At 37.9% G+C, this 23,663-nt stretch overlaps 1 protein-coding gene across 2 annotated transcripts in view; it reads left to right on the top strand.

Annotated features, from left to right (window-relative positions):
* LOC126278603 (uncharacterized) overlaps window positions 1-23,663 on the top strand; it is a 398,515-nt gene that overhangs the window by 370,767 nt on the left and 4,085 nt on the right. Inside the window, exon 10 of one of the 2 annotated variants that reach the window (XM_049978838.1) lies at window positions 12,640-12,744. The exons of the other annotated variant lie outside the window; for it this stretch is intronic. Coding sequence (XP_049834795.1) covers window positions 12,640-12,744 — 105 coding nt within the window. The remainder of the gene's footprint in view (window positions 1-12,639; window positions 12,745-23,663) is intronic. 2 annotated transcript variants of the gene reach the window in all.

The raw sequence follows: 23,663 nt of genomic DNA, 5'->3' as shown, positions 1-23,663 counted from the left end.
AAGGCAAGGACTACGACCCTATCTGCAAGTGATTTGATTGGATTTTGCGAACAAGTTGGCAGAAAAAGCGATAAAAATAAAAGGTTTAGACACTAACACAAAGCGATATGTTCTGAAATTAGCACAGAACAATATACTCTTAACGGAGGGCAGTCTCCGCTAGCCGCATCACAGTCAACATATAGAAATAGCATTCACCTCATTACAAGTCTCAACCCAGAAAGTTCAGGATTTAATGTCAAGTCTCAAGTTCTAGCAAATGGTGGATTAATACACGGGACAAGGCAGCAAACGCTGATGTTGATGCAGAGAGGAAATCCAACATCAAAGAACATAACATAACGGCGTCGGTACACAGAATGAGCTGTTTAACATGATTTTGCTCTCTCAGCACTAACCAGCAGCAGTTCTCGGCTTTATCTGGCTCGCAAACCAACGCTTTGTTCACGAAAATAGGTGCGCGTAAAATTCTTGTGTAAGCTCTATTAAAATGCATATTTCCTCCCTTGCTCATATGCTAGTTATGTTGTTCTGTATGTAGTATACATGAATAAAAACTTTAATATCTATGGACATCTAATAAGACAAAAATGGCATCTCCTTATATGAGTTCACAAAATCGAAGAAACTCACACCTGGCCAATAGTGCGCTCATCTATATCTACAACTACATGGCTGCTCTCCAAATCACCCTTAAGTGCCTAGCAGAGGGCTCATCAAACAACTTTTACAATAATTCTCTATTACTCCATTCTCAAACAGCACACAGGAAAAACGAACACCTGTATCTTTGTGTGAGCTCTGATTTCTGTTAGTTTAATGTGATGGTCGTTTCTTCCTATGTCGGTCTACATCAAAAGAATATTTTCGCGTTTGGAGGAGAAAGATGGTGACTGAAATTCCGTGAGAAAATCCCGCTGAACGGGAAACGTCTTTCTTTTAATGACGTCCACCACAAATCCTGTGCCATGCCCTTCTTTGAAGTTTCTCGGTCTCCTGCATTAATTCTATCCGGCAAGGCTCCCACACCATGCAGCAGTATTCCAAAAGAGGACGGAAAAGTGCAGTGTACGCAGTCACTTTGGTAGATCTATTGCATCTTCTAACGTAGTCTTGGGTTCGCCTTCCCCACAACATTTTTCGTGTGTTCTTTCAATTCAAGTTGTTCGTAATTGTAATTCCTAGGTATTCAGTCGAATTTATGGCCTTTGGATTTCATTGATTTAGCATGTAACCAAAGTTTAACCGATTCTTCTTAGCACTCATGTGGATGACCTCACACTTTTTGTTATTTAACGTCAACTGTCAATTTTCGCACCATGCAGATATCTTTTCTAAATCGTTTTGCAATTTGTCTCGATCTTCTGATGAATACTAAAGGATAAACGACGGCATTATATGCAGACGGCTGCTCAGATTGTCGGCTAAATCATTTATAAAGGTAAGGAACAGCAGATGTCCCATAACACCTCATTGAGGAATGACAGATGTTACTTCTGTTTTACTCGATGACTTCCTATCATTTACTATAAACTGTGACCTCTCAATCATGAATTCACTCGCACAACTGAGACGATGCTTCTAGGCATGTAATTTGATTAGAAGTCGCTTGTGTGGAATGATGTTAAAAGCCTTATAGAAATCTGAAAATACGGAATCAACTTCGCATCCCATCTCAACAGCACTCATTACTTCATACGAATAAAGAGCTTATCTTGTTTCACAAGAACGAGATTTTCTGAATCTGTATTGGCCGTTTGTCAATAAATCGTTTTCTTCGCGGTAATTCATAATGTTCGAACAGAATGTATTTTATAATATCCTCCACCATAACGACGTTTTTGATATGGGCCCGTACACAGGCGCCAACTCTATGGGGCCTGAGGGGGCCCGATCCCTCTCAAAAATTCGTTTCAGGGGCAGGACCCACCCCTCCCCAATAATTTAAGAAAATTATTAGTTATATTATGCTTTGTAAAATCACAAAATCATGTTGGATTTTTTTATTTTCCTTGTTTGACGATAGTTACCTTTTAAAAAACATTCAGTAAAAAGTTAAAACAAATAATTATTAGGTAGTAAGCAGGTTAACTGAAAAAGAGTGGTATGAATCATGATAGTGTTACGGTGCTGCCGGCACACTTCGAATTTCCCCGGTGCCTGAATCTTCCAGTAAAGTCTGGCGCCAGCGAGCCAGAGCTGCGGCCGGGGTGACATCAAAAGGACTAGAGCAGAAGCGCCTGGAACCCTCCACCTCGGGTCGCCTTTATGCTTCATGACATTACGACGCCGCGGCTATATAAAGCCGACCCTGCTGTCGCAATCATTCAGTGTGGATAGTTTCGTTCAGTGCATGCTGAAAACATGTTAAGTGCTCCGACTTTAGTGTCTAGTGGGCTATTTTATATGACTATATTTTATTCGCTTATTTTAGTCTCTTAGTGTATTGTGAATTAAGTTTGCAATGAATAAATTTGTTACCAAAAAGGCGCGCTTGGAAGTTGATGATGCTGCAAGTCAACCTCCAACAATCATTATGTCGTCAATTGTTTCGTCATCTTCATGCATGTGCTTAGGGTTACAGAAAACCTGCTTTGGTGCATCAAAAACAACTACTGGACGCCCAGGATACGTTCCAAGCAGAGACCGTTTGCAGCGTTACTCGCCTGGACAGAACTCGTCACAGTGCATGTTGTATCAATGCCGATGCAATTTCTGTGTTTCATCGTACATGTGAAGGTCCAAGGGTTACAGTAAACCTACAGTGGTGGACAATCCGGTAAGGGAAGATCATTTCAGAAGTCTTGGTTGATCAATTATACATGGCTAGAATATGAAGCATCAACCGAAAAAGTTTTTTGCAAGATCTGCAAAGAGGCAGATGCTAAAAATCTATTACAAAGTTCCTTAAAAAAAAAAAAAAGGAGAGGCATTTACTTCTGTAGGGTTTTCTAACTGGAAAATGGCTTTCGAAAATTTCTATCTTCATGAGAATATGTTTACGCATAAAGAAGGTGTTCTGAAACTAAATTCTATCACTAACCAAAGTGTGGCATCCCAATTGAATGAACAGTCAGACAGTGATATGGAGGAAGGCCGTTAAGCTCTTGGGAGCATTTTTACTACCGTACAATTTCTATGCCGACAAGGACTAGCAATTAGAGGGCACGAAGATATAAACGCAATTTTTTTTAAATTGTTGGAACTCCAAAAGACTGACATACCTGAGTTTAAAGATTGGTTAGGGTGTTCAGGTTATAAGTAGACGTCCCACAATATTCAAAACGAAATATTGATCTACTAGGAAAGTCTGTGTTGCGAAAGGTATTGGCTTCAGTCATGAATACTGAACATTTTTCTATTATGGTTCACGAAACAAGTGATTCTTCAATTCACAAACAAGTGTCATTTTGTATTTGTAGTGTCAATGATTCCTTAATCATCAACGAAGACTTTATTAGCTTATACGAGACTCCCAGCACTGAATCACAAACTCTGTTCAGTATTTTAAAAGACGTTCTTGTTCGTGTTGATTTGTCAATGGATAACTTAAGAGGACAGTGTTATGATGGTGCCTCAAATATGAGAGGTAAGTTCAAAGGATTAAAAAAGTTAATTTTGGATATACAACCAAAAATACATTATTTGCACTGCGCTCCTCACAGTTTAGACTTGGAAGTTGTAGACAGTCTCCGCCATCTTAGGTCTGTGAGGGATATTATGGCTTTAACGCAAGAATTTAATAAACACCATAAGGGAATCCAAAAAACGGATGAGACTTTTCAGAAGCACATGCTGTGAGAGCTCCAGTGACCAAGCTGGTCTATGACCCCTTTGCCTGACTCAATGGACTATGCGAGCTTCTAGTATCTTGAGAATATAGAAAAACTTTGAAGAACTTCTAGAGTTTTTTGAAACATTTTCTGGAGAGGACAAAACAGTGGCAGGTTACAAACATGCAGGCTACGTTGAGTCAATGTTACAAAATCAAAACTTATTTCTTTTTACATCTTTATTGCCATGCAATGAACCCAGCAGAAGATGTCAATGAAAATTTCAACGCCCTCAGCTAAATGTTGCTGATCTGGAAAAAATATATGAGGGCTTGATTTGTATATTGAATGGAAGGCTTGATAGTTTTGAATACTTTTGGGAATTGTGCTTAAAAGAAAAACCTTCACGAAATGATGATCCTTTAATTCCTTGGAATCAAAGTATACCAAAGAAGTATGAAAACAATGAAGCCAGCTCACCGCACACTTTCAAAATCCCAAAGGAATACTACAAAGCTATTTACATTGAAGTCTGTAATTGGTGCAACCTTGCATTACTGAGCAGTTTGCTTCAACTCGACTCACAGAGTCCATTGCAGTTGAGCAAGAGTGCTTGCTTTTAGTAAACAGAAGTGAAACAAATTTGGAAAAATCAACTGAGTTTTTCAAAAATTATCTAGACATTGAGAGACTGTGCTTACAATTTAATATGTTAGCCGATGTCACTAATAAAAAACAACTGGTCTTAAAAAAAACTTTTGTGGTGTAAGAAAGTACATTACACAAGCCTGTAGTTAGAGAAATGTTATGTTAAGCAGTGAAGTGCAATAAGCTTCTCAAAGCAGTTCCAATCATGACAGCAACAGCAGAACAGGCATTTAGAGTCCTTAGACGTCTGAAGCCATATCTCCGATCAACAATGGGATAGAAGCGATTAAACAACTTAGCTGTTCTTCATGTCCACCGAGATGTTTTGGATGAATTGGATACCCGACCAGTCATCAACGACTTCAAATTCAGTAACCCAGTTAGACGGTTGACATTTACACCTTTCTAAGGACACTCTAGCCCAAATAATGGCATTTAGAGCAACATTAAAAATCTTTACAAAATATTGAATTAAATACATACATAATGTGAAATTTTAAGTTTCGAAATATTAGTACTAGTCTATTATTGTATTCCTATATTATTATAGTCCTGTATTAGTTATTTTCAAATACTTAAATAAGTTTAGGGTGTAAGACCTAATTAAAACCTGCTATTTACATACTTTTTGACTGAAAGTGTTAGACATATTAAACTTCCTGGCAGATTAAAACTGTTTGGCTGACCAAGACTCGAACTCGGGTCCTGAGTTCGAGTCTCGGTCGGCCACACAGTTTTAACCTGCCAGGAAGTTTCATATCAGCACACACTCCGCTGCAGAGTGAAAATCTCATTCTGGATTAGACATATTGTATGAACTTTATTAACTGTATTAAAGCATTAACTTTGAGATATTGTTTTTATTTAACAAACCCTGAGCCTTATTCAAAGTAAGCTTAAATCAGCTATTTCACTTATTAATCAAAGTGCTATTACTGTGCAACAGCAATATTTATATGTTTTACTCTTTTAATGATAGTTTAGGATTTATTTAAGTATAATTTCAGTCTTTTCAGAGCTATATAATCACTGCTCTGTAATAGTCTATAAGAATGATTATTGCTGTGAATTAAATTAGCTTTTAATGAAAATACTGTGTGTTTATGTTTTGTTTCTTTTTTCAAAGCAAAAAAAAAATAAAAGGGTCAGGTTTGTCGAGTTTCCCAGAGTGTCAAGTTATCGTGGGTCCAGTTTTTTGGGGTTCTAATGTTGATCATATGACTCTAGAATGCTTAAAAAAGCTTTAAAACTCACTATTTTTCATGTAAAATTTAGAAAATTTCCCACGCAAGACCTCCACTATGGCCCCCCCCCCCCCCCAAAAATTTTTATAAATTGACGCCCATGGGCCCATAATTTAGCAGATAACTCCTATTGCCTTACATGAATATTGGTGTGACCCACACAACTTTCCAGTCTTTGGGTATGGATCTTTTGTCGAATGAGTGGTTGTATATGATTGTTAATTATGGAGCTATTGCACCAGCATACTCTGAAAGTAACCTAATTGTTATGCAGACTGGACCAAAAGACTTGCTTTTATTAAGTGATTTAACTTGTTTCACTGCTATCCTTCTATAAATCCAAAGAAAATTTATGAATACAAAAGAAATCTCTCTGTTATCAACATTGCCAAACAGAGCGAGAGACTTGGTCATCAATCTTGGCATCTAGTATTTCATGCCAAAGGAGTGAATAATAAATTGGATGCCTTTCTAGATACATTATCTTATCATCTAAATAATACTATACCTATCACAGAGATAAATATGAATAAGAATAAGGCAAGACAGTCAAGACCTGTGGAATTTGAGAATTCTACCAAAGAACTGAAAGAAAAAATAGAATAAATGTATAGGATACAAAGAGAGACAAAAAAAATGAGTATAGGAATAAATAAAAACAATACAAGTGCCAGTTTTGCAAGCATGTCAAAAGACTGAAGGCTGAAAAGATTAATACCAAATTCTGATTGTATCTCCAAGACCTGCTGGTAAATAGTAAACGAAATAAGAGACAATGAAACAAAACTAAAAAGTAATACCAGCATACAGATATCTAATAACAATATTGATGTCACCAGTCCTCAAGAGATCAGTAACATTTTTAATGACTATTTCATAGATATCATAGAATCTGACTTTTGTACCACAGATAAAGTACCTGTTGGAAGTCTTGCTGAGGCCAATTCTGAAGCTAATCAACTCCATGAACTTGAAATTAAGGATATTTTTAGCTCATCAGAGAATGAAAGAACAAAAAATCCGCTGTCTGGATGAAATTTCTCCATTTTTACTTAAACAGTGCGGAAAAAATCTAGCATATCCTTTGGTGCATCTAATAAATAGCGTCTTAAGAGGAGGAGTGTTCCCTGACATACTAAAATTAACCATTGTTAAACCTCTCTACAAAAAAAAGGTGATAAACAACTAGTAGAAAATTACAGACCACTCGCCTCAACTTCCATTTTTTGCAAGTTAATTGAAAAAATAATTCTGAAATATATGTTGGATCATTATAATAAGCACAACATCCTGGGAGGTTTTCAGCATGGTTTCAGAAGTGGTCGAAGCACCATGACTGCAACACTTAAATTTATGCTGAAAGCTCTTTTCAAAATTGATGAAGACATGCAAGTAGCTGGAGTTTTCCTAGACCTATCAATGGCTTTTGATAGGGTTGATCATAAGGTACTTCTGTCAAAACTGTGGAAAACTATTGCACCTCATCACATCATACTTAAAAAACAGAAGACAGTGTACCTCAGTCCCACACAATGATAGAGAAACAATAAAAAGTTATACATCAAGGATTAGGAATATTAAATTTGGTGTGCCTCAGGGATTAATAATTGGTCGCTTCCTTTTTATATGTTACATTAATGACTTCCCAAAGATAGTAAAAAATGATACCTTCATTACAATGTATGCAGATGACCTTCATTACAATGTATGCAGATGACGCTTCAGGCCTTTGTAGGGGAAGTGATATTTTTAATCCTGGCATAGACGTAAAAAAATTTATAGATGTTGCAAAGGAAAAGTTTGAAAATGACAGTCTAAAAGTCAACTTACAAAAAACAAATATAATCCCTTTCAATGTTGGTGATTTGCAAACTTATATTGATTCTCAAAATAGTAATATTTTAAGGAGAATGTGCAGTGAGTGTAAATTCCTAGATATATGCATAGACAGCAAACTACTATGGACACAACAAATTGACAATGTAAGTGCAAGGCTATCATCTAGCCTATATGTTTTAAGAAGAATAGCTCCATACATCAATGCCCAAACAATGAGGATGATGTATTTTTGTTTAATACATCCATTTCTAGCATATGGTCTTGCATTGTGGGGCGGGGCTTCCAAAACTCATGTAGACCAAGTATTTAAACTCCAGAAAACAGCCTTGAAAATATTAGGCAAAAAAGATGCTAGATCATGTAAGGGATTGTTTATAGAATTTAAAATTCTATGTACTCTATGTATGTGTTTGAAAGCATAGTATTAACTGTAGAAGATAAGAAATATACATGTCATAATGCAGAAATTTGTGATCACAATACTAGACAATTACAAAATTACCATATGATACACAGAAGACAGAAAAAACAGCAAACAGTCCATATATTAAGGGAGAAAAATACTTCAGTGCACTGCCAAATGAACTAAAGGTAATAACTGGAGAGACATTCAAAAAACATCTAAAATCATGGCCCTTTAAGCAGTGCTTCTATAGCCTACTGTAGGAACTAAAATCTAAAGTATTATTATGTCAAATAATTTGGGCTTCATTCTTAAGTTCCTACTATAAAGTAAAATTAGATTGTATAATGTTGTATTGTACTACCTACCAATTGCTATGCAAGTAATTACATGTTTCACGCAAATGAATTAAAAGATACAAGTTACTCCTGGATTATCTGTTTCTAAGTTACTCATATTAGCAGTTGTTCTTGATTTTAATTCTGGAATATTTACTTTGTCTGCCTTGGTGAAGGAAATTCATAAGGTTGTGTTTAGCTTTAGCTTTAGCAGCACTGTCATCGATAGTATAGCCACTGCTGTCACATAGAGAAGGCATTGACTGTATCTTGCCACTAGCATACTTAACATATGACCATAACCTCTTTGGATTTTCTGCCAGACACAAAATTTCACTGTGGAAGCTATTATAAGCACCTTGCACTGAAGTACGCCCTAAATTTCAAGCTTCTGTAGAAGCTCAACAGTCTTGCGTATTTTATGTTATATTTACATAACATCAAATACACTCTTAGACATGAAAATAAAATCGACGCACCACAAAGGAATTATCCGAATGGGACAAAAATCAGTAGATGTGCTGTACCTATTGTAATGTACCTTCTTTCGTCCGGGGTGAAAATCAAATATCAAGCGACAAACTTTCAATTCATTTAAATGCTATTTCAAACCCTGAGATTATGATGATCAATTGACGACACTCCGCCAGCTTGGGTGGTCTGTATCTACAACAGACGATGTTAAGCTTAATATTTAGACAAAAGAATGATACATCACAGAATACTAAAACTAATTAAAATACCTTACCTTTAGATGCTGAATTTGGTCTCATTGTCTTGATTCTCGCCATGGTGCATTCCATCCATCTAACATTGTTAATATTAGGTCCGGGTCTTTGTGTGCTAATGAAAACTGGTACTCGCTTTTTGTTTTACTATTGATTCTTCATTTTTATTAATTTAACTTTTTCACAATAATTTCCATCTTCATATCACATACTATTTATAGATACTCTCTATATAAGACGACAGACTTCCTTCCGTACTCCCATCAACAGTCCACCTCGCAAAAACACGCTCTCCCCACAACAGTCCAACTAACTCACTCCAACAGTCACCTTAACAATTTCCGACACTCTACCTTTCACATACGAATGTCTTTGGCTCACACTGGTGCCAACATATTCTCCAGAAATAAACAAATAAAGTTCACATTATAGAATAATATAATAAAAAGATTTGGGCAAAATTAAATACTACATACAATAATATTAAATAAAAAAATCATAGAAATGAAATTGGAGCACTGACCCTGCAAGGGCAGATGCGACTATAAGGGTGGTATCGCACTCTTCAGTAGTCCGTTACATTACACTACACAGACAAACAAATGACTACAATTTCAGAAAAAATGGGTGATTTATTCTAGAAAAAGAGTTTCACAAATTGAACAAGTCAGTAACATCTTGGTTCAATTCTAACTCTTATACAAGTAGCTATTTAGCTAGGCATTGATTGACGGAGTTGTTGCATGTCCTCCTGAGGGATATCATGCTGAATTCTGTGCAATTGGTGCATTAGCTCGTCAAAATCTCAAGATGTCCATAATGCTCCAAACATTCTCATTTGGGGAGAGATCTGGCGACCTTTCTGGTGTAGGTAGGGTCTGGCAAGCATGAATACAAACAGAAAAAACTCTAGTGATGTATGGTCAGGCATAATCTTGCTGAAATGTAAGCCCATGATGGCTTGCCATGAAGGACAACAAAACAGGATGTAGAATATCATCGATGTATCGCAGTGCTGCAAGGGGGATAACAACCAAAGAGGTCCTGCTATGAAATGAAAGAGCATCCCAGCGTCAGGAGCTCATTGTTGGTGCAGTGCTGCAAGGGGGATAACAACCAAAGAGGTCCTGCTATGAAATGAAAGAGCATCCCAGCGTCAGGAGCTCATTGTTGGTGCCAAAGTGGCCCATAATACTGGCTGGCCCCTTCTAACCGCTGTACAGATATATATATATTGCTATTTCTCTATATGTATGATTTTATGTTTGTACTAAGCTGTTGCATTAAGCCCAAGTCAAATAAAAAATTAGAAATGTACTTTACAGCTTTGCATCAGGGCCCATTTGTTATAATCATTCATGTAGTGAAGAGGAAAAGGCAGGTGGAACTATTGTGTAAGACTGTGGAATGCTTGCCAATAGTTACAGTGACTCACAACATGTTACGAGCAACAGCAGATTATTTACATGGTGTAATCCTTCTACTGATGGTATTCTCTTTAGCAAAGAAGAAGATAACATTGAAATAAAGTGTAGATACTGCAGAACCTTTGTGTAATTGAATTTCCAATGAACAAGACAGCAAAAACCACACATGAACAAACAATAAAAACATTCTTCTTCTTCTTCTTAAATTAAGTGTAGATACTGCAGAACCTTTATGTTTTTCAATTTCAAATGAACAACACAGCACAAACCACACATGAACAAACATAAAAATATTCTTCTTCTTTTCCTTCTTTTTGTCTGCAACTACTTAGGACCATAGGGTTTGACAACTGCTCACTTGACGAAAGGTCTGTTCCTGAAGACTGGAAAGTAGCTCAGGTCACACCAATATTCAAGAAAGGAAATAGGAGTGACCCACTGAATTACAGGCCCATATCACTGACCTCAATTTGCTGTAGGATTTTGGAGCATATACTGTACTCGAACATTATGAATCACCTTGAAGAAAATGACTTATTGATACATAACCAACATGGATTCAGAAAATATCGTTCTTGTGCAACAAAGCTAGCTCTCTATTCCCATGAAGTAATGAGTGTTGTTGACAAGGGATCTCAGATCGATTCCGTGTTCCTGGATTTCCAAAAGGCTTTTAATACCATTTCTCACAAGCGACTATTAATCAAATTGCATGCATATGGAGTAATCATTTCAGTTGTGTGACTGGATTTGTCATTTCCTCTCAGAGAGGTCACAGTTCATAGTGATAGATGGTAAATCACCAAGAAGGATAGAAGTGATGTCTGGCATTCCACAAGGTAGTGTCATAGGCCCTCTGCCGTTTCTGATTTACATAAATGATCTAGGTGATAATCTGAGCAGCCCCCTTAGGTTGTTTGCAGATGACACTGTAATTTACCATCTAGTAAAATCATCAGACAATCAATTCCAACTACAAAATGTTCTCAAGAGAATTTCTGTATGGTGCAAAAAATGGCAATTGGCACTAAACAAAGAAAAGTGTGAGGTCATCCACATGGGTACTAAAAGAAATCTGATAAATTTTGGGTATACGATAAATCGCACAAATGTAAGGGCTGTCAATTCGACTAAATACCTAGGAATTACAATTACGAGCAACTTAAATTGGAAAGACCACATATATAATATTTTGGGGAAGGCAAAACAAAGACTGCGCTTTGTTGGCAGAACACTTAGAAGATGTGACAAACCCGCTTAAGAGACAGCCTACATTACACTTGTCCATCCTCTGCTGAAATATTGCTGCGTGGTGTGGGATCCTTACCCAGTAGGACTGACGGAGGACATTGAAAAAGAGCAAAGGAGGGCAACTCGTTTCATGTTATTGTGCAAAGGGGTGAGGATGACACTGATATGATACGCGAGTTGGGGTGGCAGTCACTGAAACAAAGGTGGTTTTATTTGCGGCAAGATCTATTTATGAAATTTCAATCACCAACTTTCTCTTTTGAATGCAAAAATATTTTGTTGACACCCACCTACGCAGAGAGAAATGATCATCATAATAAAATAAGAGAAATCAGAGCTCGAACGGAAAGATTTAGGTGTTCCTTCTTCCCACGTGCCATTTGAGAGTGGAATGGTAGAGAAGTAGTATGAATATCATTCGATGAACCCTCTGCCAGGCACTGAAGTTTGAATTGCTGAATAACTATGTGGATGTAGATGTAGACAGGGGTCTTCTGTTTCTTCTAAGCCCAGAAAGCTTTCTTTTTCTGGCTGCGAAGAAGCTTCTTCTTCTCTGCACGCTTTGTTCTGCTGGTTTCTGTACTCACTTTGTAGGTAAGAAACATTGGAAATACCTCTTGTAGATTGATCTACTGGAATTTGGAACTCTCCTGTATGGTTTCTAACAGAATTTCAAATTGCTCCAGGTCCGATTTCGCTGTGGTGATCCATTTGGTCTTGAAGGCTTTCCCCCTACAGTACCTGTCATGGTGATTTTTTTTTTTAAACATTGATCCATCAAATTATTTTATTTTGTTGAGTGTTGATGCCTGCGGGTTCTCCAAAATGATTATTTCATGCTTCATTTTGTGGCTTTTTGTGCAGAAAAAATAATCTTATGGGCATCTTAAACACCATAAATTTATTTACTCAACAGTATAGTAATTTTCTTATCAAATGAGCAGCTTTGAGACTTCATAGCCACATATAAGCTACAATTCTGTTCCAGGTTTGAGGATATCACGACGACAACTGAAACTCTATCTCACATTGTCCCTATGCGGGAATTTTGTCTAATGAGGCACATTGGTCGTCTCGTCTATGAAATAAGAGGGTAAGTGTTCAAATTCACATGCTGTGGTGCTATTATAGGGCAACAAAGCATCAAAAAAGACTGCTAATCCTATTAAGAGTAAGAACAATCCATCACAAAACACATCAGACTACCATCAAGCAGCACTTTCAGTCGCTAAGCAGTAGTCTTCTGCTTGGTTCTCAGCAGTTGATGCCCTTGCAGACCACGCAGAGAAAGTGTTGCCATTCAATAGCTGCAATGCCATTGCGTACAATTCTGGTCAGTAAAAATGTAACACCAGGAAAATTGTTACTTATAGTGTGTTTACAATATAGAAGGTAGATTATATGATTAAATTTGTGGGTGATTTATAGTTGTACAGGGTGTGAAATTTAGCACACAGACAGGCCACCTCCAGTAGCAAACGGCAACTGTAGCCCAGCTATGCACTGAGCTGGGGTGGCAGATATGAGTACCTCACTCCAAACTGCTTCATCTGTGTGCCAGAGTTCATCAGTCATAGTGGTTAGTAAGACATGGCACATCCATCTCTTGGCAACGCATGAGCAGATGTTTTCAGTGGATGTGAGATTTGGAGATTGTGCTGGCCATTGCAACTGTAGAGCACCCTCTGCATTGAGGTAGGTCAAGTCAGCATAGCCAGTATGTGATCTTGTGTTACTACCTTGTTGAAAGGTAACATGTGCTGTCCATACTACTGGTGAACTACATTTGATTGTGTTGTGTGCCAGTGGCACCCTATATCATTTCATCAGGTGCTGAGCCTTTGTAGCAATGATCAGTCCAGTCTGGTGAAGTTCATTTCCCTCAGAGCACCCATTGTGGTGCTGTTTGCAGAGCTGGATCTCATCTGAAAAGATGACATGATGCCACTTGAAACATGACCATTTAAATGGTATAATTTAATTGGTGTGATAGCCTATGGGAGATCCAGGGAAATAAAGAAGAGTGGATCACCCTAGTTAGTGCGGAGGTCTATGTAGATTCCAAAAATTGGAACATAGCTGTTTACATTCTTTAACATAGTGATTTTGATGATTTCAATACAAGATTGTGCAGTTTTAAAATACGAATTACAGAATTTAGATTAATAAACCATTGCAAACACTCCAAAGTAACAATCGGGTCAAAAGAATATCATTAATGTTGCCAAAACCCAGAAAATATAGAGTTACAATTAGACATAATCTACAAAACTAAACAAATATTTAATCACATAATGGATTTTATTACTAACAAGTTTCCTGGGTCTTTTCGTTAAACTGAACAATAATAACGAATAGGTTTTACTGCAAGATTTTTATGTATTTATGTTGTGTGCATTCACTGAATACTCCCTTTGTCAGAAATGTCTCAGGACACTTTAAAAAAAAATGGGAAATTGCACATAATGATCCCAGCTCCTATCAAAGTAGTCCTCTTGGCTATTTATGTACAGTTGCCAACATTTCTTGAGGTTTTGGCAGCAAGCAGGAAAATTTTCAACTGTGATGCTTTTAAGCTCATTTTTACAGCTCATTGGATGTCTGTGGTATCTTGATGAAGCTTTCCTTTGAGTCGAAAGGTGAGAGATTGGGCAAATATGATGGTTGTGGGATGGCAATAACAGAATGTCTAGCCAGGTACTCGGTAACAGATAAAGCAGTAATGGGTCTTGCATTGTCATGCAATAGGAGCCAGTCCTGAGAAAGCCACAAATCATGGCAGCTATGTCAAATTTCTTGTTGTGAATGTTTTGAGCCTTGATGTAAAGAGTTTGGTTCACTGTTTGACCTGGAGGAATGTACTCATAGTGAACTAATCCCTTACTATCAAAGATTAAAATCAACATTTTATTTGTTCTCGAAGCTTGTTCTTTGATTTTTGTTTGACTTTTTTCAAGGTTGGTGATATAAGTCTCTGCCATTCAGCACTTTGACACTCATGTGAGGGTCATGCTGGTAGCACCAACTTTCATCTCCAGCAATAATCTTTGATAGAAATGTGGGATCGCATCGGCTCTGTCCAGTACTTCAGCAGAAATTCTTTGTGTTTCCTCTTTATTTCATTTGTTTGTGTGTTAGAGATGAGTTTTGCATTAAGTTTCTGTTTCCCTAAATCCTTACATACAATCTTATAACACACATCATGATTCAAATTAAGTTCTCCTGATATCATACTCACAGTTACATGAATCTTCATGCAATAGCTGCCATACATGTTCCGTATTTGCATCGGTATGTGCAGTACACGGGTGAACAGATCTGGAGTCGTCTTGCACTGAATCTCTGCCTTCACAAATCCTTTTGTGTGGCTTGAAAACAATTAATTGAAAGTTCATTGCGTGCATATGCTTGCTTAATCATTATCCACATTTCACTATGGGTTTTCCTCAGCTTAACACAGAACTTAATGCTCACTCTTTGCTCACAATCAGCATCCATTGTGTTACTGTAAATAATGTGCCAAGAAACTATTGCTAAGCACAGCTCTGCCACCTAGTAAGTTTACATGGAAACATGGACAAGGTCAAGGTCATTTCCAGGATGCAAACATACCAGTTAACATAAAAACAACATTTGTTACTTTTTAGTACTGCAAACACTGAAATAAAAAGACCTGTCCAGACAAAAGGAGTACATCTTTGAATAAAAACCGTATTTCATAACAGTTTCATTATACTTCATAGTACCACAAGTTCATCAAGTTAGCCAACTATAACATTACAACATGTGCTTGTTAAGATTCACTACACCACAACATGGTATCAAACAGCACAGTTGGCCAGGAATCGCCATTTTTATGAAATGTGAGCCTATTCTATTACTTTACACACTACTGTGCCTGTGTTATTGTTCGACACACCATTGTCGGGTCGCCTCTCTCTGCTTCCACTTTAAGGGAATTGGGATTGGGCAGACACATACTTTGACATGGAAGGCTCATGCATGAAGTCATTGAACAGAAAATTAAAGGAATGGTAGGATGAGGAAGAAGAAGAATTCAACTTTGGGATGGCATGAAAGATAGAAAGAGATACAGCAGACTGAAGGAAAAAGCTGAAGACAGGGAACATTGGCATCATAAACTCTCCATACAAAGACACAGACCTGCCATTAGGCAGAATAGTACATAATAATAACAATAATAATGACAGCCACAGTGCTGACAGTCTGTGGTGCTCCAGACATTGTCACACTGTTTTTGCAAATACTTGTGTTTTACCTAACAACCTCATTTCCTTACTGAAGGTACATGATGCATGGCCAAGTGCAGAATATGTCTTGCTTCTCAGGCACAAGTCATGTAAGGATGCTCAGAATCTGCATAGCTTTGAGCATGGCCCTTCTGAACTACTAGATTGCGTATTCATGGGATCGCACCTGATAAAAGTAGGAATATCACATAGTGGTGAACTGCAGTATTCATAGGATACAATGCTGCTGTTGTTGAATTCTGAAATGTGCTGGTATATCTCCATCCATGAGGCATAACATAAGCTCTCCACAAACAACAAATATTCAAACATGAATTACGGAAGAGAAAGTTATTGAATAGTCTTTACTTATATACAGAATCTATGATGACATTATTCCTACCTACTTTGTGTTGTTGTGCTGAAATGCTTAAATTCTAATGGCTAAGCCTGTTGTACATTTCATGCCAGTTTGCCATTTGTAGCATGCCATCTTCATGGTGTCACCTTTTTAATGGTCAGCAACATTTTATCACGTGTAAACTGATCAAATAAAGTTTCCACCATTCTCATGATTGCATAGTATTTTTTTAAATAGTAAATCTTTTTCTCGAAACTGTTTTGACTATGGGAAATCACTACATACAACCACCTGTGTAACTGAGCGTAAATTGAACCTGCAGTTTCAGTACATTTTTGTACATGTACACTGCTCAACATGCCCAGAAGCATCATTTCAGTCTCAGACTCTGCATACATTGTCATGAAAGATTGTCACCTTGGAAAGTTGCACACCAAATTGAAGTACACCATGGCAACATCATTTGAGCTTGCAACAATTAATGTGAGATACAAAAAATTGAATACCTGCTGCATAGTGGTCACGCACAGTCAAAAATACCAGCTCCTTTCACCACCTACAAATTATGGCAAAAGAACAACATATTGACATTTTTGAAGCAAATGTACACAATTACCTCCAGACAATCAACATGATCTCTTGGCAGCCATTCTGAACAACAGTACAAAGAACCCGATATCATGGTGCTATATGCAAATGGGAATCCCTCTACATCTACAGTTATACTCCACAAACCACTGCAAGGTACATGGCAGAGGGTACATCCCATTGTACCAGTTATTAGGATTTATTCCTGTTCCATTCACATATGGAGTGTGGGAAGAAAGATTGATTGAATGCCTCTGTGCAAGCAGTAATTATTCTATCTTATACTCTTGATCCCAATGTAGTGATACATACCAGGTTGTAGTATATTCCTACAGTAATCATTTAAAGCCAGTTTTTGAAACTTTATTATTAAACTTTCTCAAGATAGTTCATGTATATCTTCAAGAGTCTTCCTGTTCCGTCCCCTCAGTATCTCTGTGACACTCTCCCATAGATTAAACAAACCTGTGACCATTCAAGCTGCTCTTCTCCATCTACGTTCAGTATCCTCTGTTAGTCCTATCTGGTACCAGTTCCACACTACTTGGACATTATTCTAGAACCAGTCACATGAGTGATTTGTAAGCTATTTCCTTTGTAGACTGATTTCAGCATTCAACCAACAAACCGAAGACTACCACCTGCTTTACCTGTGCCTGAACCCATGTGATCATTCCATTTCCTGTCCCTATAATGTTTAACACCCAGATATTTGTATAAGCTGACCAGTTCCAACAGTGACTCATTGACATCATAGTCATAGGATACTACATTTTTTTGTTTTGTGAAGTGCAATTTTCCAATCTCTGTGCCATGTTGAAATCTTATCAACATCTGACTGAATATTTATGCAGCCTCTCTCAGATAGTACCTCATTATAAATAACTGCATCATGTGCAAAAAGCCTGATTTCACTGTTAATATTGTCCTTAAGGTCATTAATATACAATATGATCAGCAAGGGTCCCAACTCACTTTCCTGGGGCACGCCCTAAGTTACTTCTACATCTGACAATGACTCTCCATCCAAGACAACATGTTGTGCCCTCCCTGCCAAAAAGTTCTGAATCCAGTCACAAATTTCACTTGATACCATATATGATTGTACTTTTGACATTAAGCATAGGTGTGGTATTGAGTGAAATGCTTTTCAGAAACCGAGAAATACTGAACCTACCTGGTGTCTTGATCCAAAGCTTTCAGTATTCGGTAAGTCATCTGAGAAAAGTGTCAGTTGGGTTTCACATGATCAATGTTTTTGATATCCATGTTGGCTGGCATTGAGGAAGTTATTCTGTCCAAGATACCTCATTCAGTTTGAGCTCAGAATTCGTTCTAAGATTCTACTTTAAATCGACGTCAAGGATACTGGACAGTAGTTTGGTGGATAATTTCTGCTACCCTTCTTGTAGATGGGTATGACATATGCCTTTTTCCAAGAACTGGGCACAGTTTTTTCTTCAAGGGATCTACAATAGATTATAGAGGGATTAACTCAGCTGCAAATTAAGTATAAATTCTGACAGGGATTCCATTGAGGCCTGCAGCTTTGTTTACCTTTGTTCACTTTTAACAATTTCAACTGTTTCTCAACACCACTAACACTAATAGTTACTTCATTCATCTTTCCAGTGGTTCAAGGATTAAATGGGGACAATTTTCCTGGGTTTCCCTCACTTGGAATCAGGCCAGTGGTATCAGGTTGTCTTCAGGGATGAGCATACAGTCTGTTCTATCACCTGTTGATCATCATGAGGGCAGTCAGGTACCAACACATGTATCAGGCATGCATTTCTGTTTTTCAACTAAAAGGTGTAAGAATTCATAAGTATTGAATGTAGTTTAAGGACTGTGTAGTATAATGGCAATGCCTTCCAGCCCTTTGTACAGTCCTGCAGTTAAAATTTCAGCAACGGTTGCACCTGTTAAGATGATCACATGGTGGAGGCAGTGTACTAGTTCATTAATACATTCCTCCAGGAGGCAGGATTCAAATGAATGGAAAAACCTTTGGTATCTGTTGACGTGGACCCAATTGAGCAAACTTGGGACCAGTTGAAACTTGTAAAGTGTCATCTTAGGAACCCTCTTCACACACTGGATGACCTCAGGAGAATCTGTGTTGAAGAGTAGGATAACTTGTGCAGCATTATCTTGAGATTGTGGGCAATATATCAAGGAGCATCAAAGAATGTTCTCATGCATGAGACGGGGCAACAAATAACTAGAGAAATTCTGAAATGAAGGATAAACACTGAAAGAAAATTAACCATGCCTGGACAGTCTAACTTGAGAGTACATCTCAGGTACATTCCATAGGATTTAAATCGGAAGATCCCGATGGTCCAATTTAAGTAAGGTCTGTCTCCACCTATGAGCAATTAAAATTAAATGGCATATGACATAGTTGGCTTGGAAATCTCACAGAGTGGATGTCATATGTATAGTTGGGGAGTCTAGATGAGTGTAATGGATATGTGCATTGTATTTGTGTCGTATGATAATAATGAGAGATGGTAGAGGGTGAAACCTGGTGCTGTCACATAGCCTACTCCTCTTAAATAGCTGTAAGGGGGCATCCAAGTCTAATATCAAATGTCCCCAACTGTCAGACAGATCACTACCAACAGTGTCACATGTCCTCACTACATAAGACACTGTGGAGAAGTAATTCTTCAGGCTTTCCCAGAGATATGTTGACATGTTGAATAACAGTGTCTTTTGCTAGATGAAGACCCAATTATTCAACAATGGGGAGAAGTTTGGAAATCAATCCAGGACATCAGCACAAAGACTGGTGATCAGGAACTTTATGCCACCACCTCTCCTCCCCTTGCTGACCAAACAAAAATTTCATCCAACACCAGGATTCAAAACACCTTACTTCCAAGTTGAGCATAATTGGACAAGCATGCTTTAGCAACCTCAATTGTGGAGGCAGGCATCTAAGAGAAATTCATCCATCACAGCAGTCTAATTAGATGAACATTATTGTCCCTGATGGGGAAGTCTGAACAAATTGGGAAATTGAAAACATACATATAGTACTATATGAGGGTGGATCAAATATAAATAGGATTTTATTTTTTATTTAAATTCATTTATTGAAAAACTCAAAGCAATTATAATTTATTTTTCCACATAGTCTCCTGCTTTGGAAATGCATTTGTCCCAGCCTATGGGTAGCTTTTTGATGTTCTCATCATAAAAAGAACTGGGTCGTGTCACCAGCCAGTTGCACACGAAGTCTTCCACACTCTTGTCATCTTCAAATCATCACTCTCCTAGAGCTTCTTTAAGTGGTCCAAATAAATGGAAATCACAGGGTGATACGTCCAGCTGCAAGGACGATGATCAAGTGTAGTCCAGTGCATTTCCTGTAGCTTGGATATAGATAGAGCTGCAGTATGGGGTTGCGCATTGTTGTGGAGGAGGATCCACTGGTCTCGTCTTTTGCAGCGATATGCAACTCTCGCCTTGTTCAACAGTTCGCAGTTGTAAGCAGCATTGATTGTGCATCACTCATGTAAAAATTCAATCAGCAAAATGCCTTGCTGATCGAAAAAAACGGTTGAAAGAACCTTGCCAGCCGACAGTCGAGTCTTGGCTTTGACTGGTGCTGCCTCCCCCTTTCCTCCGCCACTCCTTACTGGGTTGTTTGGATTCTGTAGTGTAGTGGTGAACCCATGTTCTGTCACAGGTGATGATCTGACTCAAAAATGCACCACCTTCTTCCGAAAACATTGCTATAAGCCTCTGACAGTTCACCAAATGTCTCAACTTCAGATTGTCGGTCAGAAGTTTCAGGACCCATATGAAACACACTTTATGGAACTATAGGTCATTTGTGATAATTGATTGACAGCTACCATAACTGATTCTGACTTTTTGTGCAATTTCTGATATTCTCACCCATCAATAGTCATCAATAATAACTTTGCTGATTCTCAACACATTCTTATTGTTCATTGAACTTTTTATGCCAGGCAAACACATGTGTCTTTGATAATGTTTTATCACTGAACTGTGCAGTCAATCTTTGGCAGTTTTTCGCCACTGTAACTCATTCATGGGCAAGAAATTTGATAGTTATAGATTGCACAATGAAAGGGTGCACCTCTTGCTCAGACATTGTGAGCATTGCTGACAAAACAGCAGGAAATATCTAACAGCATGCTCTCCTCACTTCTAACAGTCCCACCTAAGCATAGTAAAAGTGCGGGGCCAGTCCTACCAACTGCTGATGTTAAAGAACAAAAATCTCATTTATATTTGATCCTCCCTCATATTTTCAAGGTAGTGGTGCAACGATTAACACAAGGTCTCATATCCTGGAGGAACAAGTTTCAGAACACATTCTGGCTTTATAGATACAGTAGTGAATTGGGAACTTCACTGCAATATCACGCAGCATGCAAATTACCAATGAGATCACTCCATGCTGGTCGCCAAAATGTGGTGAATAAAGAATTCCAGATCACTTGCCCTGAAAGGCAAAGGTCTCGAGTTCGAGTCTCAGTCTGGCACACTGTCTTTCTCCTTCTACATGAGGCCTGACCAGTCTCATGTTTGTGCTTTGTCTCAGAATCTGCTGGCATTTGTGATTTTTAAGAACAACCTCACTGTCCAGGAAACTACTTAAAATAAAAACTGGCTGACAGGTTGAGGGCTGAGTTCTTTCACCGTTCTTTAGTTTCACCTGCCTGCCCGTGGTAATTCTTGGCACTTTGTGGATGCTACTTCCCAGTGCCTACAGGGAGCTAGAATTTTCGACACATTCTTGTTTTCTAAAGCGGGTAAAAATGGCTGCTGTGAACCAGAAGATTCAGACACCTCCACAAGTGCATCCATGATGCTTTTGTGTCTGCAGGGGTTCATCAGTTTACAGCACACTTCTCATTGTCAAACAGGCTCTTTGCATTGTGTCCATTCTTAACTGAGATGAGGAGATCTGCCCAACTACCCCCATGTGTTTGCAGAATGACTCCAATGTCTGCATCTCATGCCTTCACCATATGAGGTATGGCTTTCTCCTGGACCTCTGGCAACTGATTAGACGAAGGTGGCCCCCAGGAGAGGCATCACAATATATATTTGTTTGGTTTCTGTAAATCAGTTATTCCTTTGACAAGAACACAGCAGATTGCCTAACCAATCCTAGCTTGTGCTCCCCCTCTTGTAACTTCACTGTCAGTGGTACATTAAACTCATATCTTCTATTCTTCCTTTAATATCTCATTTCTATATCAATAGATGATAACAACATTCCTCTAAACAAGAAAAAAGATGCAATACTCCAAATGCTCTTGTATCACAATGCTTCCTCAAACTGAAACCCCTCCAAACACCAAAGTAGCTCCCACCTTAATTCTCTTTACATCCAAATAATTCCACAATGAGCAAAATTTTGCAGCATAATGTAGAATTCATAATAGAAGAATGCAACCTTATGGTACTTTGTTGTTGACTCGACAAGAAACAGACCCATTTCTTAACTGCCACGAATGAAACATACACTGCCAGATTGACAACTAGTAACCCTGGGGCAGTAGAAGAGTTTCAGATATTTGTCTTGCAGCTACTGCTATATAGTTCTCTTGTTGTGTAGTTGTTACTCATTACTGACCTTGCGCTGACCTATGAAGAACATCCATGAAATCTTGGAACTGCTGCCTGAGCCTCGATGTAACACTTACGGCACAGTGTATGTTGCTGAGATCTTGGCATGCCTCCAGTTTGCTACAAGGCATCCGTGAACTCTACCTTGCAAGACAGCATCTAACTGGCATCGTTGGTTGATCGTGATGTGAGCTTCACCAAGTGACTGCACTCTGCTGACACTGGAAGGGCAGACACAACTGAGGCATTAGGTCTCATATGTGCTTCTTTTCATTCTCTTTGAATCACTTGCCTATTTGAAGTAAGGGAAAGTGTGAGAATAGTGTGCTCTTAGGTGAAATCATTATTTTAACACATACATATCAAACAACCTAAAACGAACTTTATGTACAGTGTCTGTAGTTTCTCTACTCTTACTATACCCCATCAATTTAAATATAGAAAACGGTACACTAATGTTTAACTGCAAATATCACAAATATGCAATTGTGCATGATTCCCTGGCCCTTCACTTTGCAAAGCAATGTGCTCGATGAAATAAAACAGCCTGTGAGAGTGGTGCAACTCAGTAATGAATACTACTTAACTTGAGATCTGCTCTTTGTCCTGGAGATCTTGTCAAGAAGTGGATTCACATTTTAAGTTTATAAAGCATGAAGTGTGAAATAATTTCAGGATACATTGAATGACACTTGTCATGGAAGTCAGAACAACAGTGAGCCACATCTCTCATAACTCGATAGCATTGTTGATAGTGTTGATTTTATGAGTTATGCTTAAAAATCATCACATCTTGTTAATTTAACACGCAGGTAGAAATGTTACAATTGCTTTCATTTGATCAATACACACAATTCAGACTGAAAAAGAAGTTATCAAAGAAATTGACATTAAATATACAACACAAAGAATGCTTTTTACAGTTTTGTTAATTACACAATAAATAAATCAGGCACAGGATTCCTACCATATTTTAGGTGTTTGACTAAACAGACCTCCTTATCAGTATTACCAGAAGCAGAAAATAGGTTTCAGTCATTTGTTTATACTTTTCAGATTGACAATCACTCATAAAATTTCATAATAATTCCAAAAATTAGTGAATATCATTACATATGTAGACCATACATAAGGTAAGTTAAACTTTGTCCGAGTTATTTTGGCTAACAATTGAAAATGAACAACTAATAAAAA

This window comes from Schistocerca gregaria, chromosome 6 (genome assembly GCF_023897955.1).
Source record: "Schistocerca gregaria isolate iqSchGreg1 chromosome 6, iqSchGreg1.2, whole genome shotgun sequence".
In the NCBI taxonomy this organism is placed as follows: Eukaryota; Metazoa; Arthropoda; class Insecta; order Orthoptera; family Acrididae; genus Schistocerca; species Schistocerca gregaria.
Note: the sequence above shows the minus strand (reverse complement) of the source record. Positions and strands in the feature narration are given on the sequence as shown.